General features: G+C 41.4%; 3 protein-coding genes across 3 annotated transcripts in view; 1 reads left to right on the plus strand and 2 right to left on the minus strand.

Annotated features, from left to right (window-relative positions):
* Positions 1 to 2,068, minus strand: part of prkci (protein kinase C, iota) — a 33,529-nt gene extending 31,461 nt beyond the window's left edge. The window contains exon 1 of the mRNA XM_084369696.1: positions 1,596 to 2,068. Coding sequence (XP_084225822.1) covers positions 1,596 to 1,678 — 83 coding nt within the window. The 5' untranslated portion in view covers positions 1,679 to 2,068. The remainder of the gene's footprint in view (positions 1 to 1,595) is intronic.
* A 1,331-nt stretch (positions 2,069 to 3,399) lies between these two features.
* LOC311266053 (polyhomeotic homolog 3) lies at positions 3,400 to 14,793 on the plus strand. The gene is made up of 16 exons (XM_084368237.1): positions 3,400 to 3,481; positions 4,945 to 5,162; positions 6,530 to 6,685; positions 7,005 to 7,085; positions 7,183 to 7,341; positions 7,525 to 7,614; positions 7,840 to 8,062; positions 8,638 to 9,293; positions 9,383 to 9,506; positions 10,200 to 10,486; positions 10,800 to 10,959; positions 11,041 to 11,152; positions 11,931 to 12,060; positions 13,117 to 13,257; positions 13,303 to 13,426; positions 14,095 to 14,793. Exons 2-16 carry the CDS (start codon positions 4,980 to 4,982, stop codon positions 14,247 to 14,249), a joined length of 2,781 nt encoding a protein of 926 aa, XP_084224363.1. The 5' UTR covers positions 3,400 to 3,481; positions 4,945 to 4,979; the 3' UTR covers positions 14,250 to 14,793.
* A 1,947-nt stretch (positions 14,794 to 16,740) lies between these two features.
* Positions 16,741 to 23,920, minus strand: dapk3 (death-associated protein kinase 3). Its single transcript, XM_084370220.1, has 9 exons — positions 23,834 to 23,920; positions 22,893 to 22,997; positions 21,204 to 21,564; positions 20,523 to 20,652; positions 20,315 to 20,363; positions 20,192 to 20,218; positions 19,926 to 20,078; positions 19,786 to 19,831; positions 16,741 to 19,272 (listed from the first exon to the last, which is right to left on the minus strand). Exons 2-9 carry the CDS (start codon positions 22,952 to 22,954, stop codon positions 18,736 to 18,738), a joined length of 1,365 nt encoding a protein of 454 aa, XP_084226346.1. The 5' UTR covers positions 22,955 to 22,997; positions 23,834 to 23,920; the 3' UTR covers positions 16,741 to 18,735.
* Between the last annotated feature and the right edge of the window lie 106 nt (positions 23,921 to 24,026).

Raw genomic sequence — 24,026 nt, forward strand, 5'->3', positions numbered from 1 at the left:
GTGACAAAAACTTGATTAGGGTTTAATTTAGGTTAACATGAAGCACCAAAGAGACAACTGGTTAGGACTAGAGATTAAACAATGAATCAATTATCTGATTAGTCAATCAAAAGGAGATTAATCAGCAGCAATTTTGATAATCCACTAATCATTTCAGCTATTTAATGGAGTGAAAATATCACATAATTTCTAGTTTCTGCTTCTCAGATGTGCCAATTGGCATTTATTTGTTTATATTATAGATAATTCAAAATCTTTGGGTTTCAGACTGTTGGTCGGACACAATATGCTATTTAAGGAAGTTGTGGTGGGCTTCTTCTACTATTTGTTTGACATTTCATAACCCAAGTGATATAAATCAACAAATGAATTGAAAGTGCGTACAATCAATAGTGGCAGCCCTTGTTAGGATTCAGGTTGGGCTTAAGACAGGGCTGTCACGATGTCACATTTTCACTATGCGATCATCGTGGCCAAAAAATTCATGGTAATGATTTTATCCCGATATCTCACTCTCATCTGTTATCTCATCAAACATGATTTGGTAAGGCAGTAGTAGACACACACCGTGGATGTAGCTAACTAGCTAGTTACAAACACTTCTCCTTTCAACAGTTTCATGTCAGGTGGCAACAGGTGTTAAGGTGCATTGCTGCAACCTACTATGACAATGCAAGAATGGAAATAAATGTAAATGATTAAGGAAACTTTACATTATTCACACAATATTATCATCTATGTATTAATAACATGATATCAATATTTCAGTTTCAGATATCGCAATCATCCTCGATATCGATATTTTGCAACACTCCTAGCTCAAGAAAGGGTGATGGATGGGAAATACAAATAGATGAGGAAACAGATGGATTGTAAAGTTAGACTTTAAAGTTATATGCTGTATACATCAGTATTTGTAGGATATTTGAGAAAAAATACAAACTGAAAATGGTGAGTGGAGATCAACAATAAAACTTAATCTGGTGTTCCTCAACAGTGCGAGTTTCGATATCAGTAAAAAGTCTAATGGTCATGTTTTCCTGTTCTCATACTGCCCAGCCCTCAATGTAATAACATCAATATCTTCCCGCATGTTAACTTCCCTTAACTGCCCATGGAAACTTGCTAATCCGTCTTGTATAACAACATGCCAAGCTTGTCGTAAACCAAATCAAATGAGCTGATAAAGTCGTCATCATCTACCTGTGAAAGATAGCAGAACTAACAACCACTGCTAGCAACTGTTAGCTAGGTGAGCTCCACACTAGCTCCTGAGCTTTCAAACTGTGTCAGAATAAAGCTTTCAGCACGAACAACAACTCGCTTTGACTGAGTTTAACACGCTTGACAACTTCACCGTCTGGCTGACACATTTCTCGTAAAGCCAGGCTTTACACTGACAGCGCGTCTGGACAGTTTCACCTGTCTGTCTGCCTGGTTAAGTTTACCTAAACCTGGTACCCAACATTAGCAAGCCGTTAGCTGGGTTAGCTAATGTTAGCCAACTCGTTAGCCACCTCTCCAAGTCTAAAACTGCTACTAGTTGGCTTGTTAACAACATCGATAACACGCTGGGAGGAACAGTGATTTCTTACCCTTTATAATAAGCTTTCACCCGGACTTGGTGTGAATTCTCGCCGGGGTGGGACATGGTGCTGTCCCGCAACGTCGGCATCATAAGCTCAGCTCCGAGTCACCGATGCCTTCCTTCTTTCTTTGGCTCTCTAGTTGTGTACCACGCCCAGAACACTGTGTTTGTTTAGTCCGTCGACACACCGAGTAAACAGCGAGGCAAGCAATGATAAAAACGATGAATTTGTCCTTCTTTAGAGAAACAAAAATAACATGTAAAGTAAAGAAAAACTTGCGGGGTCCGCCAAACAACTCCCTACTGCAAAGGCCTAACGACGGAATAGTCCATTGTCGGAATGTTAGGGGTTGAGTATACAGACATACACACACGTACACTGATGTTAAACAAATATCACGACAAAAACATTCACATAACCTGTTCCGCACATGTTTCAAGATAACATAAAAAGTAACAAAACAATATAAAATGGTTTACATGTCTGGAAAGTTAAATATATCATTTGCCTGCATTCCGACTGTACCAAATGAAACGTCTTGTGTGGGTAAGTGCTGCTTTCAAGTTCAAACGTCTGAGCTCGGACATCGTAGAGACCCTCAAGACATGTCGCGCATTCAAGTGCTGTGGTTCGGAAATGACAGCGAGATTGACCAGTAACAAAAGCAGAAGCATTTCCTGTTTACGTTTATTTTTAGAAGTGGACGAGCATATTTTGTGCTGTCGTGCCAGAATGGAGAGAAAAACAGGAGAAAAGAAAGAAGGAGGATATGAACCACCCCAAACAGCATGATGGCTGTGTACATAGAGGAAATGACTTTATATATTATCAATAATTTAATTAATTGTATTTATTTGTTCAACGCAATGCAACACCCGGCCATATTAACACGTGAACAGCAACATCAAATAAAATAATGAAATCAATCTCTGCTGCTCCCTCAAGAGCCACATAACGATGGTTCAGACATTGTGCCAGGTAATTCACGCAGATTTATTAGGTATATTTCTTGAATACCATGTGAAAAGAGCATCCCTGACAGGTCGTGATGACCAGCACCAGGGAAACTATTACTTTTTTTTCTGTCTTCCCCAAAGAAACTGAGACAGAAACATAAAGAGACTGGAATTTAAAACACCAAAGTACTTTTGGTTTTCTTTCTTTCTTTCTTTCTTTCCTTCTTTCTTTCTTTCTTTCTTTCTTTCTGCATCATTATAATGCGTGTATCTGTTTTGATTACCAAACATATTTTAAAATATAATCAGAAAAATACCCAAAAAAGTATAATCATTTGACTCGCATTCCAACTTTGCACAAAGTATGGGCTATTTTAACAAAACATAGCCTATGCAAACAATAAATTAGGCCTATGTGTCCCAAAGTAGGTTATTTCTTAAATAACTCTTTCAGTATACAGATGCTCCAGTTCTGATACTTAATATTGTTGTTTCTTCTGACACAGTTTACAAACATGGGGAGAAAACAAACCCATAGGAGGGAATATTATAGAGCTAATTAATTCCTGTGATATCAGCTGTCTGTATCCTGTCGCATCTTTTTGTGTCCAGCCTCGGGCTTTTACCTCACAAAGCATTGAACGCTCACATTTAAAGCCTTTCATCAGACGTCAGTCAAGGCGGATAACAGCTCATCTGAGCCCGTCAAACATCTCCGGGACTCTCCATGCGGTGACTCCCCGCCTGTGGAAGGTCCTCCCGCACTGCGAGCGGTGCTGTGTCAAGGCTGTTTTGACTGCCTGCTGCTGCTATGTAGCGTCTGATTTTTTTTTAAATCTCCATTTTAGACAGAACTGACGCATCAGTGGGCTTCATGACTGGGACAATGTGCCGGGGTATGGTCAGTTCCTGATGGCTCATGTCTATCAATAACAGGCAGGTAACGCCGACAAGAGGTGAATGATTGTGCATGCATAAAGCGCTGTCTGAGCGATGAGGGGCAGACCGACAGGGGTGACATCCAGATGTGGTGAATGTTATTATCCGGAGATTCCTACACCATAGACAGTGTATTTAATATTAGACTCATTTGTTATCGTTTAGAGTTGATCGGGATTTATTCTGCCGGCGTTTTTAATTGGACAGAAGCGGCTCTGCAGCAAAAAGCAATCAATATTCCAGCTGCTGTAGCAGTGTAGACCATCAGTGTCCAGCCTTGTGAAATATGGCAAATAATATCAGTGTTTTAAGACTAGCTCTGTGAGATTATTAAATTAATATCTTAAATAAAATATCTTACTCGTATTTGTCTGATCAGCAGTTGAGAGATAAACAAACCCTCCACTGTGGCACCTTTGTCTGATGTTTGTCTCTTTACAGATGTGTTAGTGGCATGACATGACCCTCACACAGAGCAGTTTCGAAATAAATCAGTAGTGATTTACCTTTTCGAAGATATTTATTAGGTCTTCATAACAATGATTTCACAGGTAACATGCGAAAAATCCATGTGTTTTTCTTCCTGTTGTGATGTTATTGTTTGTTCATCACTAATTATAATGACCAGGGTCAAACAGAAGTTCATGGTGACCTGCAGACCATAAAGTTTAGTTTGTTTATTTTATTTATTTATTTATTTTTTATTAACATGCACTTTTCCAAGGTATTGGTTAAAAAAAACAGAAAACAACATGGCTAGTATTTCAGTGCTGCCCTGGTTTATGTGACTTTATATTAATTTTATTTGTATGTTTTTAGTAGGGTATAGTAAATTGAAACCAAGCCGAATTAAAATGGCATAAATTATAGCTACTGTCCGCCCTCTGTCATTAACAAATAAATGATTTGTGTCATTTCGGTCAGGCATACTGCCAATACATGACTTTGGCTGATTTTCTGACTTTTGCTGATTGTATGCCACAGTGAACTCTTTAATGAATTAATATTTTCTTAACAAAATCACAGAAAAATCTTTAAATAATGGACAAATTAAAATAGTCCTATAGCAGACTGAGTTTCATCAAGGTTCCTCAAACCAGTGCCCTGAAAGTGTGATGAGTATAACCTATTCTGTTGATGAATAATCAGGAAAGGAAAAAACATCTGCTCAATGTTATATTAAAGCAAGATTGTACAACCGTACTGAGCGTGAACACAGGCTGTTTTTCTTATATTGGACTAACACCTGTCAGTATTTATAGCTCCAACCGGCTTGTAGCATCTCTTTTCTGGACAAATCAAAAGGCTAAAAGCTAAAAGAGGCAGTTTATTAAACTACTAACCAAACAACAAATGAGCAAGCTAGCAGCACAGGTCCGTTACCTGGCTTGATCTGAAGCCGGAGCTGTTTAATTTAACTACTTCCTGTTAATTAATTAATGTCTCTTTTACCTCCACAGTTTTCTCATTACTGAATCTGAGTGTGACCTGGGAGATGGATAGGCAGAGCCCAGGAGAGAAGCAGGCAGACACTAACAGGACTGTGGCCTCCACCACCACCCCCACCACATCAGCAACCATCACCATGGCAACAGTCAGCCCCAGCAGCACCACCACTTGCACCCAGGCGCCCTCCACTTCCCTCAGCATCATCTCACCCGACAGACAGGCAGTCCAGGTAATAGACAGAGTCCGGGGACCTCTGCATACATTGTTTAATTTTACAGGCAGGAAGTCCAGGTAATAGACAGCGCCTTGGACTGCTGCATACATTGTTTGACTTGATTGACAGATAGTCCAGGAAATAGACATCACCTGCCTTGGACCTCTTCATTTATTGTTTGACTTGACTGTCAGGTGGTCCAGGTAATAGACAGTGCCTGGGACCTCTGCATACACTGTTTTATTTTACAGGCGGGGACTTAAGGTAATAGGCAGCACCTGGGACTGTTGCATACATTGTTTGACTTGACTGACAGGTAGTCCAGGTAATAGATAGAGCCCGGGACCTCTGCATACACTGTTTGATTTTAAAGGCAGTGAATCCAGGTAATTGATATCACCTGCCTGGGACCTCTGCCTTTATTGTTTGACTTGACTGTCAGCTGGTCAAAGTAATAGACAGAGCCTGAGGACCCCTGGGTTTTTGGGGTTTTTTTTGCCTGGGACCTTTGCATGCATTGTTTAATTTTACAGGCAAGGACTCCAGGTAATAGACAGCACCTGGGACCTCTGCAGGCATTGTTTGACTTGACAGGTAGGCAGGTGATAGATGATACTCTTAGAGGCAAAAAAAAAAAGATTGTACATTTTTAAATAAAATTGAAGAAAGGCAGTGGAGGATATAGACAGTCCTCTGTACTGCTGTGATCATTTAAGATAGAGGCTATTCAAATACAGACTGTATAGTCTATATTTTGTTCAGTCTACCAGGAGTTATATGCTACTTTAAAATGATTGCTATGTTTTTTTATAAGGATTTTTAATAACCTCAGTTAAAAAACTCAAATCAAATAAAGAAATAAACATCAAATAATGTTTTACATGTAGAGAGTTACAAATTTACAAGTTACAAATTGTAAGCAATTGTTTTGCTTTACAATAAAAACATATAGCAAAGACAATAAGACCCACAACTTTAGATATGAACAAAATAAAGAATAATTTAAACAATAATAAATACCATCAGTTAAGAAAAAGCCTTGAGATAAAAGTGAGTTTTAAGAGGAGATTTAAGAGGAGGATACAGAGTTAGTCTGCCCAGGATCCTCACACAGGGAGTTCATAGCTGGGGCAGCGAAAGCCTGGTCACGTTTGATTCACGGGTCAAGAGTTAGCGAATCACAGATATAGGCAGGAGCCAGACCAGTCAAAGTTATAAAAACAAGCACTAAAAACTTTAAATCAATTCTAAATCTCACAGGTAACCAGTGACAGGCAGCAAAGGAATGTTGTCGTTTTTCTTTGTATGTGTTTAAACCCTTGTGCTGCCAACAGAAGTTGTTTTGTGAGGTGCTTGATGTGTCCGTCACGTAATTTTAACAGGTGATCCAGCACGCCATCCACAGACCTCAGAGCATGGCGGCCCAGTATCTGCATCAGATGTACGCAGCCCAGCAGCAGCACCTCATGCTGCAGACAGCAGCCCTGCAGCAGCACCAGCACACGCCCCACCTGCAGAGTCTGGCCACCATACAGCAGGTCAGGTGGTGTCTGTAATTACCTCCACCAGCGAGGTCATATTTTCAGCTGTGTCTGTATTTTGTTGGTTGTTTGGTTAGTCAGCGGGATTACACAAAAAACTACTAAACGGATGATTTGGATTCGAGCTCGAAATAGAGCCCATTCACTGTTTTTGGGATAAAGGGACGGATCCAGAAACTTTTTCTTACTTTCTTTAACATAGGGCATTTTTCAACACGTTTGTTAATTTCTCAGGGAATAATTAATTTATATTCCGTTCTAGTTTGTTAATGCGACCATGACAATTCTTATAGGGTGTCTCTCCAATGTTTCTCAGGCTTCAGTCTGTCAGAGGCAGTCACCTTCATCATCCAGCAGCAGTTTGCTTCATCAGCCTGCTGGTGTTTCCCAAAACTCAGTGAGTATCTGGGTCACCGCTCTCATCGGTCTGACCTGCTCTCGACACAAATATTAACCCCAGCTTCTTTCTTTTTAAACCCTTTATCTGAATCCAGATTACCTTACCAGCATCTCAAGTGACGGCCCAGCTGATTGGCCGAACTCAAACATCCAGCTCCACCGGTGCTGCAACCACCATATCCCAGCAGGCCATGCTCCTGGGAAACAGACCGGCCAACTGTAACCAAGCTCAGATGTACCTTCGCACTCAGATGGTAAAAACCTTTTCAAACACGTCAAGCTGTTTGTCGTACGGGTATTTGAAACCGCATGACTCATTTGCCCTATTTCTATTTTTACTGACTGCGTTCTCTTATGTTTTCCGACAACATTGAAAAACTTTATTTTTAACCAACTTGCCACCTGTCTCTCCCTGCATTTTGCTTTTCTTCTGTTAGCTCATTCTCACCCCTGCAGCCACGGTGGCTGCAGTTCAGTCAGACCTCCCTGCTGTCACCTCCTGCTCCTCTTTACCTACCTCCTCTCAGGTACAAACTTTGCCAGGCACAAAATTAGAATGAAGCCGTGCATGCCACAAGACTGCAATGTTTATAGAGCTCAGGATGTTGCGCACCTTGAGCACAAGCCATCTTTCAAAAGGACTGCGGCTTTGGATTTTGGTGAACGTGAGAGGAACCATTTATAAAGGTGCATGATAGGAATGAGAATGGCATAAAAGGGACCACCGTTGCTTTCTTTTTGCATATATTCAGGTGCAGAATCTAGCTCTGCGCGCCCACTTGCCTGGAGCTCTGGCCACAGCCCACAGTGTGATTTTAAAGCCATCCACTCAGTCCCAAGCCCTGACCCCGGCCACGTCTTTATCTAAGACGTCAGTCTGCTCGCTGAAGACCAACCAGCTGACGGACACCTCAACAGAAACAGGACCGGCGGATGTCACCCGGCTGGCCTCAGGACCCCAGATTATAACCCCAGGTGAGCTCATGTGTTCAAACACTGAAGATTAAAGGAAAGATTACTAGAAAGCCCATGTGTTTCAGACATAAAGGGACAGTTCACCCCAGAATCAAAAACGTTTTTTTCCCCTCTTACCTATAGAGCTATTTATCCAGCTAGATTGTTTTTGGTGTGAGTTGCCGAGATTCAAAGATATACTCCATAGACTATAATGGAACTAGATGGAATGAAAAGGTGTAAAACGGGAATGTAGCTGCACGTTTAAATAGTGAAGATCACTAGCAATAACTGAAAGAGGCCTAAAGAAACACCCATACTGACGCAGACATCAGAAACCTGAATACTGTTCATGTAAACAGAGATATGTCCAAGTTTCTCTAATGTAAAGTCATATCTCAAATGTGATCAAAAGAAGACACAAAACCAGGATACCAACGTGCATGTGAATCTACTTTTCATTTTGCCATGTTAAGTTTTTAGTTAATGTACCTTGACAGTGGTGCAGGTGTTGTTCGTTTCAGGACAACCTTACTTGTTTTGTGTATTTGTTAGTTTTTGTTCCTCATGTCTAACCGGCATCGCTCTCCTCACAGCCTACTCTCCAGTACAGACCCACGCTCTGGTCAAGCAGCAGCTGTCCTGTCCACCGGGCCAGCGGATGGCGCACCACCAGCTCATCGTCCAGCAGGCCACAGGAGGAGCTCCAAACCACAGACAACTCCAGCCCATCGCCCTTAGAGTCGCACCTCAAGACACCAACTCCAACCCTCTTCCTCTTTCAATTAAAAGACTGACCAGCAATCAGTCACAAACCAACAATGACTACCAAGCCCCTTCTTCTTCTTCTTTTTCTTCTTCTTCTTCTTCTTCTTCTTCTTCTGTCACCAGCGTGTTTGCATCTTCAGCTCAGACCTCAATTCCAGCTGCCACTGTTCAGCCTCAGCCTCCTCCTCTGGTGGCCGCTCCGCAGCGTCGGACCTCATTCCCACAAGTGCAGAACCAGCCTCCACCTCCTCCACCACCTCTGGTTCTCCCCAGGCTGCCCCAGAACCCCCCAGCCTCCCTCCAGAGGCTGTCCCTGCACTCGGTCCAGGCTTTGGCCGTCCAGTCAGGACGGGTGATGCTGACGGAGCAGGAGCTGCCTGTAGCGGAGGCTCTTGTCCAGATGCCCTACCAGAACCTCCCACCTCCTCAGACGGTGGCTGTTGATCTGAAAGTGCATCCGGTCAGACGCAATGAAACTCCATCGGTGAGTGTGCTGCAGATGAGCTTTGTAAGCTTTGCTTGTTCTCACTGCGTGTCATTTTGATCAAGGGTTTGTTGTGGTTTGAATTTCAGTCGGGGCAAACATGCAAAGTGAATGGACTGAGCGCCGAGGGGAGGAAAGATGAACGTTCCCACAGTCCACAGAGAGACAGGACCCCAAAACCTCTCACTGGGCCTCCTAAACAGAATGGTTCAGGTAAAACATGATCATGAAATAGAAAAGAGAAGAATACAGGACAATAAAACCCTTTCTAACCCTATGAACCCCATAAAGCTAGCTCAGAAAAGCAAAGTATACAACATGTGGGATTCACTTCCTTTTGTGTAAGTTTTTGTTGCCGCTGATTTTTATTTTAAAGGCCGAAAGGAGGACTTTGCTCTTAATACACAAGATTAGAATTGACTCAAAATGTTCTTCTTCTGTTTTCAATGTAAATAAAATAGAATTAAATCTCTTATTATCTATAAATCATCGTTAAAAAACAAAACTCCAACGTCAGAGTTGGTGTTACTAATGAAGTCTTTCTGTTTCTAAATATGTCGGCCACAAAGCGGAGCGCTTATCTAAGAAAATCCTGTATTTCGGACGTGTTTTTCTTAGTGTGCTAATACTCAAATTGCCATATTTTAAGGATTTAAGCAAAAATGTAATCGAGTAATTCTTGACAGTGTTACTACAGACTAACTAAACATTTTTTCAAATGTAATCTGGGTTGATGATAGTTACTGATCACATTATCCCAATTACAAGCTGAAACCAGGCTAGTCTGTAGGGATGAATTTCCATGGTAACTTATGAAAATAAAGAATTAGGAATTTTGGAATAAACCAGGTTTAACTGGTAATCTTATTTTCACCTCTGTTATCTTTCCTACCTCCTTACGTTCAGCAGTGATGGGCTCATCCTCCATCATATCCAGTCGCTCGGTGATCAGGTCACCAGTGGTGGAAGAGCCGTCCCAGCTCACCACACCCAGAAGCAACAACAGCAGCAACCCTCCTCCTCCATCTCCTCCTCTACCTCCTCCCATCCTGCCCGCGGCAGTACGAGGCCCCAGCCAGCCCCCCTCATCTCCAGCCAGTGTCCCAGGGAGCCCTGAGAGGATACTCACAACACACGTCCTTACACACCTCGTAGAGGGCTTTGTCATCCGAGAGGGCCTGGAGCCATTCCCGGTAAGTTTGATTTCAAATATTATCCTGAGCTCAGCTTTGAGGTGTTTATTCCTCCAGAACTTCTGGCTCTGCACCAGACTATCTCCTCCAGAGTCGCTCTGAGAAGCAGCTCTGCCTCTCCCCTCCGCCGGACCTTCCACCCACAACACTCAGCAAACATCTCTTGTTTTGTTTTAATAGAGAGACCCATAATGGCAAAAATGACATATTGTGCATTTCATTTCTTGAATATACCCTACATCTGTATCTACACAGAACTCTTCCCATGTCAGTGTGTGAGATTAAACTTTTCTAAATGGACCTCTTATCGCAGGTGGTCCCCTCATCGCTGTTAGCCGACCAGCAGGCTTCACTTCCTGAATGTCAGGAGATGCAAACCAACGGGGACGCAGCAGCAGAGGACAGTCCGCTGGATGCTGACCAGTCGGATTCGACCGACTCGGAGATGGAAAACGACGGCCCCGCAGCAGATGGTGAGGTGAAGTGTGGCTGTGTGTGTATATGTGTATATGTGTGTGTATGTGTGACTAACAGCTGGTCCTGTGAAGTTGCAGAGCTGGGGGAGAGTGTGGCAGGTGTGCTGCAGTGTGAGTTCTGTGGCAGCAGAGGTTACGCTCACACGTTCCTGCGCTCCAAACGCTTCTGCTCCATGACGTGCGTCAGAAGGTAAATAAATCACTCACACATCGAGACGTGATCAACACATTTCTGGTTCAAGGGGCATCAATAATCAGTCTGGCTCTCTGAAATAATGTCAATCCACATACTAAAAATGTACAATTGCTTTATAGATCAAATAAAATTACAGTTGATTACTCTGCTAGCAAATAACCAGTCCTGCTGTACAGTGTTTTCAGTTTTTTTTTAAGGATAAAGTATAGGACTAGCATTGATATATATATATATATATATATATATATATATATATCAAATCCCATGAAAAGACAAGTATAGACCATATTCACACAGCACAAAATACACAAAACACAAAATAAAATTCAAAATAGCATCAGAATCAAGAATAAAAAGCAGCTTCATACAGGATTGATTGAAATCACAATAAAGTGCCCTTGAATGAAGCACTTTACTGTATAATAGTACAGTGAAGCTGCCAAGAGCTCAATAAAACATCCTTCCTTCTGTAAATAAAGATAAAAAAAATCAGTATTTTGTGGTATTTCCTTTGCCACACAAGATACGTAAAAGAAAGGAGATGTTTGTCTCGGTAGTGGTGAGACAAGGCGTCTGACATCTGGAATCCATCGAGCTCCTTTTGGGCTATAAGAAAATGTCTCAAGTGTATAATGACTCCCTGGTTTTTCCATCCAGGCATCAAAGAGAGGACAGCCTCAGTCCAGATGCACGCTATCAGCTCAAAGACGAATGGCCTGACTCTCTGCGGTGGGCTTCATTAAATCTTATGTAATGTTTTGTCTGTGTTTAGGTTCAGTGTGAGCTGCACCAAGCGTATCACCATGCTGAGGGCCGGTCGCTGGGGTCACAGGCCGGCGGGCAGGAGAGGACGACCGCCCAGCAGAGTCAACGGAGCCTCCAGAGAACATTTTCTGAGACAGGTCAGTTAATATCACTGACCTGCTGCAAATATCAAAATGCTGGAGTGCTGCAGGGATCACTGGTCCTATGAGACAAGCTGCTCTCTGGGGAACAACAGCTGCCTCTGACAGGAGCAGAGCAGCGAAGGAGACTCAGGGCTCGAACACAATTTCAGGATTGTACTGTTTCAATAAGACAGAATGCCTTCAGCTCGAGTGTTTTTTTGTTGTTTTATTTGAGTCAATTAAGTTCAGTTCAGTCCAGAAGTAAAAAACAGAAAGAGGAAAGTCTGAGCAAGATGTGACAGAATCATTTTTTTGCTTTTTGTATCCTGGTGATCATAAGATTCATCCCAAAAATGAAAGCTCAGTCGTTATCTACTCAGCCCCATGACAATGGAAAAGACTTGTTTTAAAATGTAAAACATCAACCAAAAAACAAACAACCATAAAATGGCTCCACACAGCTTGTCCGGCGTAATCCATGTCTCCATCTACTTCAGTTGTTTAGGAGAATGTTGCAACTCTTTTTTGCTGTGAAGCTCCAGAAATGTTTTGTGGACTACAAAACCACACGACTTTCCATCGGCATGAGGGTGATGACTGACTTCCCATTTTTGGGTAAACTCATACTTTGAAAACAACTTCTTAGACAACTGTGAAAACAAAAACATGTTTCTTTCCAGTTCATCTGAATCAAACTGTATTTGTATCTACAGAGTGACTCTTTTACTGCCACTACTAGTCAAGGGTATTTATGACATTTTTATAGACAGAGCTGAAAAGTGCTTTGTAATAAAACAGCAGAACGAAACAATGAAATAAAGTTAAAAAAAATAAATAATATAAGACAGAAGAAAATAGTGAAAGGAAAAATAGAGTTGACTGTAAAATGATGATGAATTTAAAAGAAACTTTTAAAAGTAAAATAAAACGGAAAAACAAGGACGAAGGCGGTTAAATGGCCAAAGTTATAGAAGTAAAATAGGATCTCACAAAATTAGTAAAGAGTTGTTTAAAGTTATTTGAAAGACTTAAATAAGACAATTTATCTGATGGTCTTCTGGTGCTCCACAGGCTCATGGGTTGTTTGGCTCAGACGAGGCCCAGGAAGACCAGGAGGAAGAGGAGGAAGATGAGCCTCCTGTTCCCATGACAACCAGGCTCCGTAAACAGGCTGAGAGAGTGCGAGAGAGGGAGAGGGAGCAGGAGAGAGAGGAGGAGAGGGAGGAGGAGGAGGAGGAGGAGAGGGAGGAGGAGGAAGAGGAGAGGGAGGAGGAGCAGACGATGACAGAAACAATCACTGTTTCTGACGGAGAAGAAGACGTCGGCTGTCCGTCTCAGTGGAACGTAGGACAAGTGTTTTCTTACATCAACTCCCTGCCAGGTGATATCTCCTGCCTTTGAGCTTTCACATCTCATCGCAAACAAAACACCAACATTAAACAAGAATTTGAAAAGCGTTGGGTTGTTTCTTACAACACTTTTCTGCTGCTGCCTTCGAGGACATACAGTGAATCGCCTCCTGTGCATCAAATTAATGCTGCCAGATGTTCAAGACATTAGCGTTAGCTTTGATTAAACTGCCCCATTAAATCTGGAGCGGGCCTGTTTTTCACATAGTAAGAAACTACAGTATGTTGTGTCAAGGGGCACTCTGTAGTTCTGGAGAAGAAATTCAGAGTCATTATAAATGAGGTAATAATACAAACTCAGAAATATTTATTTTTGCCATAACTGAATAAGCAGGCTGTTCTCAGAGGAAAATAAGGTCCACAGAACACTGTTTGAAGCTAGAAAGGTGGCAGGGTCCGCCACATACAGTATAAACAAATTAAAACAGTATGAAATTGTGTTGTCCTTTAATGTCAGTTTGTTTATTCAGTTTATTCAGTCATGAAAACAAATGGAGTTTGTTTGTGCATTAAAAAAAAACAAATCATTCAATGAAGATCTTTTCTCTTCTGATTAAAGCTTCTTCCCTAAAACTACATCATGCACCTTTAAACACAGTCACACAGAGGGTATGAGCTAACTATCCTCTCTTTCCTCCAGGTGGTCAGGATGTAGCCGAGGTGTTTCGCTCACAGGAAATCGACGGGCAGGCTCTGCTGCTTCTGACAGAAGACCACCTGGTCAGCACCATGAACCTTAAACTGGGACCTGCACTGAAACTCTGCGCCCACATTAACTCTCTGAAAGATGCATAAACAGTTCACACTCCTGCTTTCAAAGAAAGGATTTGTGTTGATCCGGATCAGGATGAAGCACTGCTGGTCTTCAAGTTCTCTTACCCGGACCTGGACTCCTACAAAGAGCGGATCACGAATGCACAGACTGCCGTTTTTTCCTGACACCACTGCCGGAGATTTCACTCCTGACGCCTCCAGCTGTTCCAGCTGTTAATCAACACACTGTCTCAGCTGACTTTAACACACAGATGAGCAGCTCTTTCTGTGTCCTCCCATTATCCCATTGTAGTGATTGTAGCAGTTTGACTCCGGTTATCCATTTGTTTCAAAATGGTTTTAAAAGTCCTTTGTATCATTTGTAAACAAAAACGACTTTAAAGTCACACATAATTGTACAATCTCAAAGTTTACAGAACAGAATATGACCAGCTATCTTTCAGATGACGTTTGATACACTTATCAGCAAACAGACAGCTGTAATGACTTCTGGAAACAAACAGATGACAAGGTTGTTATTTATGAATTATTTATTATTGCCATGATTAATACACAAATAAAAACGTGAAAATACTGTGCACCGTTTTGTGGTTTTCAGGTTCAGACTCAGGACTCTATCTCTGTCTGATTTTTGAAACACTAAGACAAGTGTGTCCCACTGTGTCAAAATCTAGCTTACATCTAGCATCCAGATTACAAGGGTGTTAAAGGTTAGAAGAACAAGAGGAAAAAGCACAATAAAACTTATGGAACAATTAGAAGCATCACACATCAAAACAGTTTACAAGACTCGAGCATAATAACATGCAGAAAAATCAATATTTTTATGCTGGTCATTGTGGGATTCAAACTGAAGCTTCTGAAAATGTAACGTATGTTAGTGAAGCGCCACCAGAGGGCAGCTGTTACACAGAACTGCATCTCCCTCTGCTGCTGGAAACAGTCCAACAACTGATCACTGTGGATGTGACAGTTTATTATTGTGTAAGTTATTATTGTGTAAACAGTTTGTGTGCAACATTGACAATTGCTCCCCTTTTAATCAATAAATCTGCAAATCAAAAATAGATAGCATGAACTAACGGAATAAGTATTGAAATCATTTAAAGAGCATAGTTTAAAAAACTTGAATAATAAACACTTAACATTAAATGTCATAATTGAGAAACAAAGTTAAGCACAAATCTGTAGTAATGTACGGAAGCCCTAAAGGGTCATGCATTCATGCATTTTATATCCTCCGTTTTCCCGTGATAACGAGTTAATTTGATTTGTTTTCTCTAGATCTCGAGTTATTATCTTGAAATAACAACTGCCAAATTTTCTCGAGATCTCAAGATAACGAAACTTTCGAGATCTCGAGATAATGACTGTGATATGATAAGCCTGAGATTATGGAGACGCCTGGGACCTTGTAGCTGGTCAGCTCTGTAGTTAACAATGACATCAGGCTCACTTAGATTGCACCGTCGATATACTGTAGCTGAAGCCTTGCTAACCTCCTTTTAGATTACGCACACTAATGTGTATATTATCTGTAATAGCAAGGCATAATGCTATTTCAGCCTGTGTCAGGCATTGATTGAAAAGATATGTGACACGGTGATCGATATGCTCCTGCTCCTCTGACATTGCTACACTGAATGATGTTTCCTGCAATGATTTAATTTACTACACTATTGTTTTGTTTTCTCAAGATCTCAAATTAATTATCCCGTTATCTCGGGAAAACGGCAGTTGTTATTTCGAGATAATAACTCGAGATCTCGAGAAAACAAATGAAATTAACTTGTTATCACGGGGAAACGGAGGAAATAAAATGTATGAATGCATGGCCCTTTAGTGCTTCCGTAGTAATCTAATTTAATTTAAACTTTTTTAAAATGTATTCACATTGACATATTTTTTAGCAATGCCACACGACTAAACTACACTTCATATTTTACTCGAGTAAAAGTAAATAAAATAATTGGAGCAAAATGTACTGAAAGTATCGAAAAGTAAAAGTGACCTCATAAAGCAGGAAAATATCCCATTTGAGTGTTAAATAAGATATCATTTGATTAATTTCATGGATACATGAATGTCTAAGCAGCATTCCACCATTGTCGCTGGTTGAGGTGGGACTAATTCAAAACATCTTAAATAATTGGCTGGTTTAATCTGTTACATCATTATTTTGTCTCAATATGTTTAGTTTGTATCATCTTAATCAGCTGTCAAATAAATGTAGCGAAGTAAAAAGTTCAATATTTCCCTTTGAAATGCAGTATACAGTGGCATCAAATAGAAATACTCAAGTAGCACTAACCTAAGATTGTGCACAAGTACAGTAGCTGTAGTTAATGTACACAAATGGAGAAAACAAGGTATAACTGACAGAGTAATTTTTCAGAAAGGTGAATGTAAATTGTACTGACACAAAGAACTGTGATCACGACCATCTTCACAGTCCTCACAGTGTGCTTCAACATTCACCTTCATACAATAACAACACAAGAGTACGACTTGGTAACAGTGATAACTTTATTTATTTGAGACAAGCCCAGACATTTCATTTTTGCACCTATTCATACACGTAAGAGACAGATTAAAATATATTTTGGAACACTGCTATAATCATTTAAGTGCAAACGATACAATGGTACATTTCTCTACTCAAAAATACTACTGACTATATAACAATAATAATAATACACTCTCTATGCTCTACATGGGGAATGTTTTGGCTGGATGTGAGACGACTGATGGAATGTTTCAGTGTGCAGAGACGGTCAGAATGACAAGAGTTACAGTTTACAGACAAAGTTTCCATGCACACTATATTTGGTTTACAAGGCTACTGTGCAAAAGTTGTTGCGTTTAAGACATTGAGCAGTATCAATGTGATAGAAATGTCATTAAAGAGGAATTCGGGTATTTTTAATCCTGGGCCTGATATTTACATGTTTGAGCGAGACTTCTCCTTGAGTGAGACTTCCTGGTGGCAAAACAGATCTTACTATTTAACAAAAAGGTCTAAACCTCAGCCTCGGTGAAAGGAACAAGCACTTCTAGTGGACGTAACTGAGGGTAGGTCAGCCATTACAGCCGTGTCTACTGGAGCGATTCCAAAATTCTTGGTAAGTATGAATCATTTACTTCCTCAAACATGTAAGTATCAGGTCAAGGTTTAAAAATACCAGAATTCTCCTTTAACTCGATGACAAATGAACGCTCGCAGAGGCAATACGGTCAATCAGTTTACAGGCACTGCAAAGATGAGTCTATACATTCTGAATCTGGTAACGCTTTATTTTACGGGTCTGTAATTTAAGATTAGTTTTAAATGAATTCCTGGATAGAAAACAAAAAAGACAAGTACGTCCCAATGGATCACAAGAGATCCACACACCAAAAAGCTCCAGATCGAAGGCGAAATAAGTAAAAGTCCTTCAAACAAGATGTTTTTGGTTTGCTGATCTCTCGATTTCAACTCTGCCAGGTTTCCTGGAAAAATTCTTCCTTGGTACAAAAGATAGATAAAACAGAGAGGGATCGACTGGTACTGAGCATTTCCTAAATGCTAATCTAGCACAATCTTAAGACTTTTAGTCAGGGGATGGCAGGTGAGATGATCATGCAATCCTGCACACAAACAACAAAACAAAGAAAGAAATCTGCATTTACGAAGAATCAGCTTCTTGATTGATGATTGATGAATAATATTTATGGGGTATTAATCAGTGCGATTTCATTTATGTAAATGTCTATGAATGTCAATAATAAACTCAAAGAATTAGCTGAAACATCTACTTTGTTCCTTCCAGGAAACTTTCGAGAAAGCATTTGGAAATTATAAAATAATATCAATAATAATATTTTATTCACAGACCTGTAAAACAAAGCTTCTCTATGCTGAGGCTTTATATTTATTGCATCTTTTATTGTCACCACACTGTTCTAACATATGAGAGAATTTTAGTGTCAGCTGCAATTGAATCTGAAACGTATCTGGATAAATAAATACCCCTGAACTCTACACTAAACTGTATATTGTGAAGCTTTCTCACATGACTGGCTGATAACCTGAGGAAAATGAGCCGACATCTAGGTCTTTTACAGTACTGGGAATTTAAGATGTAATGAGGAAATTAAGAAAAATAAATGAATGTATTTTCCATCTGCAAAACTGACAACTGCAACAAAAAGCCAATAACGTTTGTTAAGTACGATGCAAGACGGTCAAAAAACAGAACGTAAAAACTCTAAAATTATAAATAAATGTATAAAACACAGGAATGAGCCTTTTCAGGGGGGAATGGGTTCTTTGTATTGCCTCTCTGCTTCCTGCTCCTTCTCTCAAGCATGTTATAACATGGTGGAACATTTTTCCTGATGGGCAGCAGCAGCGTAGCTTATGATGACAACTGACCCACTCATACTCCACTGTGTCAGACACATGCAGAGAAGACGGGCAGGAGGTTACTTGAGAAGGAAAAGTGTCATTGCTGGACGTCAGCCCGGCTCAAGGCGTGCTGCCCAAGCCGAGGCCGTCCCTCTCTGCGGATATGGACTTGACCAGCTCCTCCACCCAGCGGACCTCAGAGGCCACCTGCTCAGCCAGGACGTCGTAGCGGTTTTCCAGGCGCCCGAACTTGCGCTTGAGGATGTTGGCGGCCTGCATGGTGAGCCGGGTCTCTTCCTGGCTCTTCTTGCGCTGGGCTTGAGTGCGCTGCAGCTCCTGGCGGATGTGGCTCAGGTCGCTGGAGATGCTCTGGTTCTCCTCCTTGTACCAGCCCTCCTTCTCCTCGTATATGGACAGCAGCGCCGCCACGTCCTCCCGGCACGAGCGCTGATTGCGCTCCAGATCCCTCAGGCCTTCCTCCGCTGCCGAGATCTCCTCGAGAACCTGGGAGAAGCGCTCGAAGTTGACGTAAGTGTTGTTGGGCGGCATGCTGGAGTGGGACTTGATGGTGTACTCCTTCAGACGAGTGGTCTTCAGGCGTCGGCGCTCAGTCTTGTGGTCTCTCTCCTCTGGGCGGACGTTTCGCCTCTTGATCACCTGGAGAGAGAAAAACAAAGAGGTCTGAAATTAGGATGTGTTTGATTTGTAATCATGATAACAAATAATCAGTGACAAGGCACTAATAGTCACAACCACAGCTTGAGTGAACTACATTACATGTGCACTGAGACAGTGAAGATCCCTTCACTATATAATGGAGAAACTGTTTCTGAATGCCCCAAACATATCTTTGGCATGACTGTAATACAGTCGGGCTCAGCCAACGTTCAGTAAACACTGGTTGTCCAACCTCAGAGACAACACTACAGAGAAGTGTTTAGGGGCCTCACCATGTACAGTCTGATATGTAATTATTAAAATCTTACATCGCATTTCAAACTCCACCAGCTGCCAATGGAGAGAGTCTAACATTGGAGTAATGTGCTCCCTGCACTTTATCTGTGTTAGAAGATGGGCTGCAGCCTTTTGAACTATACCTTTATGAGTTAAAATGTATGTCACTCGATGCTGCACTACATCCCCAGAAATGAATGCTAAATAAACACTCACCTTAATCCAGGGGTGTTCAAGACTGTCATCGATCGTCATTCTCTTCCTGCAATAGAATAAAATCCACCAGTGAGAAAATGACACTTTAATATATATAATCTCCTCTTCACTTTCGGCATGGAGTCTGAAAAAGTTCCTACTTGGGATCTTTGACCAGCAGACGGCGTATGAAGTCCTTGGCCAGCTCGCTGGTGTTGCTGAAATACTCCTCATCAAAGTCGTAGTTGACAGCTGAGATGTTTGTCAGGGTCTCCTGCTTGGTCTCACCCAGAAACGGTGAAGCTCCACTCAACCTACAGGAACACAGACAATAAGATTAAAGGTTTAATAAAACACATGGATGAGGTGTAAAGTGATTTGTTTGTACAGATGCAAACAGCCAGTTGTGGTGTGAATCATTACTCACAGGATGTATGTGATGACTCCGATGCTCCTGCAGAGAAGAGAAGAACCAGACATGAATAAAAACTGTCACACAGGTCAGTAAAAAGCTTCAGAGGACAAAAAAAAACACATGTTGACATCTTACCACATGTCCGCCTCCAGTCCCAGTGGCTCGTAGTTGACTATTTCAGGCGCTGTAAAGCACAGAGGAATGAGCGCTTTAACTCAAAGCAGATGTGGAGATCTGAAACGCACTATCATCCACTTACGAGGTTTAGCTTACTTGCCAGCGTGGGCACACACCAGCACACATTTTCCCTCTGTGAAATAAGCTGAGAGAAACATGATCTCACCAACAAACTCTGGTGTTCCAAAGATGTTCTTGAACTCATTTCCCGCTTTAATCTGATGAGCGATCCCAAAATCGATCAGCTTGATCCTGGGGTTGGGGACGTTCTTGTCCAGCAGCATGATATTCTCAGGCTGAAAGATACAAAAAGGACAAAGGCTGAACTTTAGTGAGAGAATGAGGTCATTGTATATAGTACACATGTAAACAGAGAGCCAAGAAAGAAACACTGTACGTAAACAGGACCCCAGCTCATTATGTGTTGGGCCAGCAGCTCACAGACAGAAAAGGTTATATACTATTCATATATATACATCATAGCGGAGGGAAAAGCAGAGTAACGCACAATACGATACTATCACAACATTTTGCGGATTATATATGATACAGTGATTCTGTATTAGTGTGTAACTTATTGTTATATTGTTGGCGTATTATCTTATTACTTTCATTTTTTTGTATTTGTCAGTGAAGTTCTATTAGTTGTATGAATAACACCAACATTGTTATATCATGCTTGTGTCTACAGCCTCACCCTGTCTTTCAAATGGAAAACCCTCTTCAGATACTTCAAGAACAAAATTTACTCCTTCTACCGTAACAAAACTTCTCACTGACACGTCAACTATGACTGCTGGCCCCAGAGCCTCACAAACAAGCTGTCTTAACCAAACAGACTGCTGACCTTGAGGTCAAAGTGAGCGATGCGTTTGGAGTGGAGATACTGAACGCCGTCCAGGATCTGCTTCAAGAACTGTGTGGCCTCCTCCTCCGTCAGAGACTCCTTCTCAGCCAGGAAGTCAAACAGCTCTCCTCCGGACACCAGCTCCAGGATCAGGATCACATCCGTCTTGTTTTCAAAGATGTCGTGCAGCGTGATGATGTTGCTGTGTTGGATCTCCCGCAGGATGTTGACCTCCCGCTCGATCTCCTCGCGACTCACCCCTCTCCGGCTGGACGACAGCCGCCGCTTCTTGATGAACTTGGCTGCATACTCGATACTCGTGCTCTTCTCCTTACACTTACGAACAATGGCAAACTGTCCGCTGCAGGAAAGAGAGAAAACAAGGATTAGGATAACATACACCTGCCTTCCTTTTTGTGTTCAGTTCCAGATTGTTATGATCATAGCCTCGATGTCGTCATGTGGTTCAAACAAAAGGTGATTTTTCTTTCTCAGAGTGGTTCATTTTAAGGATTTAAAGAAGCCTGAAGAGGTTAAAGTATCCAGTAACCATTTTGCAGTGATATTGTGACTGCTCAGATTTTGGTAATGGGGGATCCTGCTCACTAGGTTTGCGAAACACTAGACTAAGAAATTGATTAATAAAATAATTGGAAATAAAAATGATTTGTTAAATGTCCAAGTCTCAGGTATATGAGCTTGAAAACTGATGCTAAAATCTTACATGTGCAACACAGGACAGTGTTTGCTTTTGTAAACAAAGATAATAGAAGCATGAGTACTCTGTAGTTTCATTTTATATAGTGATGTTTAAAAAAGAAAATGAATAAACAACATTACTGACAAGACAATAAAACCAATGTGCAGATGAGGAGAAAGAATTTCACACTGCATGACGTGCAGAGAATTGAATGTTCCCACATTTAATGTCTGCATACCTTTCCTTCTCAGCACGCGCACACACACACACACACACACACACACACACACACACACACACACACACACACACACACACACACACACACACACACAGTGCCCTCTCCATTAGAGACTCTACACCACAGCAGAGGTGGAAAGGCACATTGAGAGGCAGTGATGTCACACTTTTGCTGCATTACTGCAGAAAAAAACAGCTCATGTAAAGAAAGTTGAGTTCGAACTTTAAAATGTGATGACTCGCCCACAAACTATCAAGCACAATGTAAAAAAGGGTATTTAATATGCTGCTGACGGGCTCATACCTGGCACCCGAAATGCATCTCAAACAATCCTCACGTAACTATGTGGGATCGGATCACACTTCACGCCCACATGTGGTTTTATTAGTGAGAAACTACAAGCACTGCATTTGTGCTCTGCTCTACAGCTTTAAAAACTGCAGCAGCGTTACCTTGCTTTAAACCCTCTACCTGACTTATTTCACTTTGCATGTGCTTCCTGCTAACTACACAGTTTTTCAATGTCAGCACTCAGCAGGCGGACATTTGTATTCACGACACTACTTGTGCGAAAACACGAATCTCTGATGGCCTTCAAAGATGGCATACATTAGCAGATCTTAAACTTTAAAGCACCACAACACACTTGTATTCAAAGATGTCCTCTACCCAAGACACATGTTAAAATCAAGTTCAAACAGTATATTGTGTAAAACTGACTGATGATTTTGAAAAGACAATAACCTACCTGCCGAGCTCCTCTCCCATCTCATAGTACAACTCAACATCCTCTTGCCTGAAGCCAGCCATGGTGTGCTGACTCTTGATGACGGGAACAATGCCTTAAGATTCACTGCAGTGGGAAAGAAAAGAGAAAGGTGGAAACACAGTACATGGTGGCAGTGAGTGGTGTGGACATGACAGAGCTAAGTGATCAAAACAAAGCCATGTTAGTAGATCTAAATTGTTATACAAGTCTTAGTTATGAGCCAGAAACGATCATATCCTGATTCACCCATGAGTGCCTCGGTTTCTTTCCTCCTTATTTGGCCCGAGTCAACACAGCTTTGGTTTTCACAGACTTTCTGGCTGATGTCAGACCTCTGCATACCAGTCCTACTTACATCATCTCCTGCCTGGACCACATATCTCAAACTCTATTAAAGGGACTGGGATCTAGCCAAACTAGCAAGTATTTGTCTCATTTAAGCCTCGTTTAATGCGACTGGCATATAAAAAACACGGTTATGATAAAACTATGGTTGTTTGTAGCTTATAACGTGTGTTAGACGCTGTTAAAGATGTTGAATAGCGACAACGCCGTTTATATTACAAGCAGGCAGCAGAGACGTTTTTTTTTCCGCCGGTGAAAACATCGTGAAGGTCGAGCTTATAGCTACAAACACTAAATAAAACTGGTACCACAAGTACAAGATATTAAATCACTCAAGATGACAGCAATGCAATAAAATAAAAAGGAAGAAATAAAAGGTATCCCAGCGACAGAAGGCAGCTAGCTTAGGTGGTTAACAAGCTAACGTTAATATCCTGTATAAACGCCGGCTTTCTCTGACTGTGAAAGTGTGACCTCAGTGAGGAAATCATTAGGTTAATAACGTTTAAATACCGGTAGGAAAGTATGTATTTAGCTAAATAAACTGTGAAGACATTGCTACAGCGTATACTTACAGTACGGTTGGCTACGAGCGCTGCATTCCCCCTCCAAAGTAGTTGTGTGTAAAATTCCCAGACGGACCCGTGTCAAGGTAGCACCGGTGAAACACACACACAACTTCCGGTTATCTCGTTAAAAATAAAAGCCCAACCAACTGACTGGTCACAGTGAGCCACTGAGGTGCTTTTTATTGGTGTGCTTTAATAC

Source organism: Pagrus pagrus (genome assembly GCF_965226575.1).
Source record: "Pagrus pagrus genome assembly, chromosome: 12".
Classification (NCBI taxonomy): Eukaryota; Metazoa; Chordata; class Actinopteri; order Spariformes; family Sparidae; genus Pagrus; species Pagrus pagrus.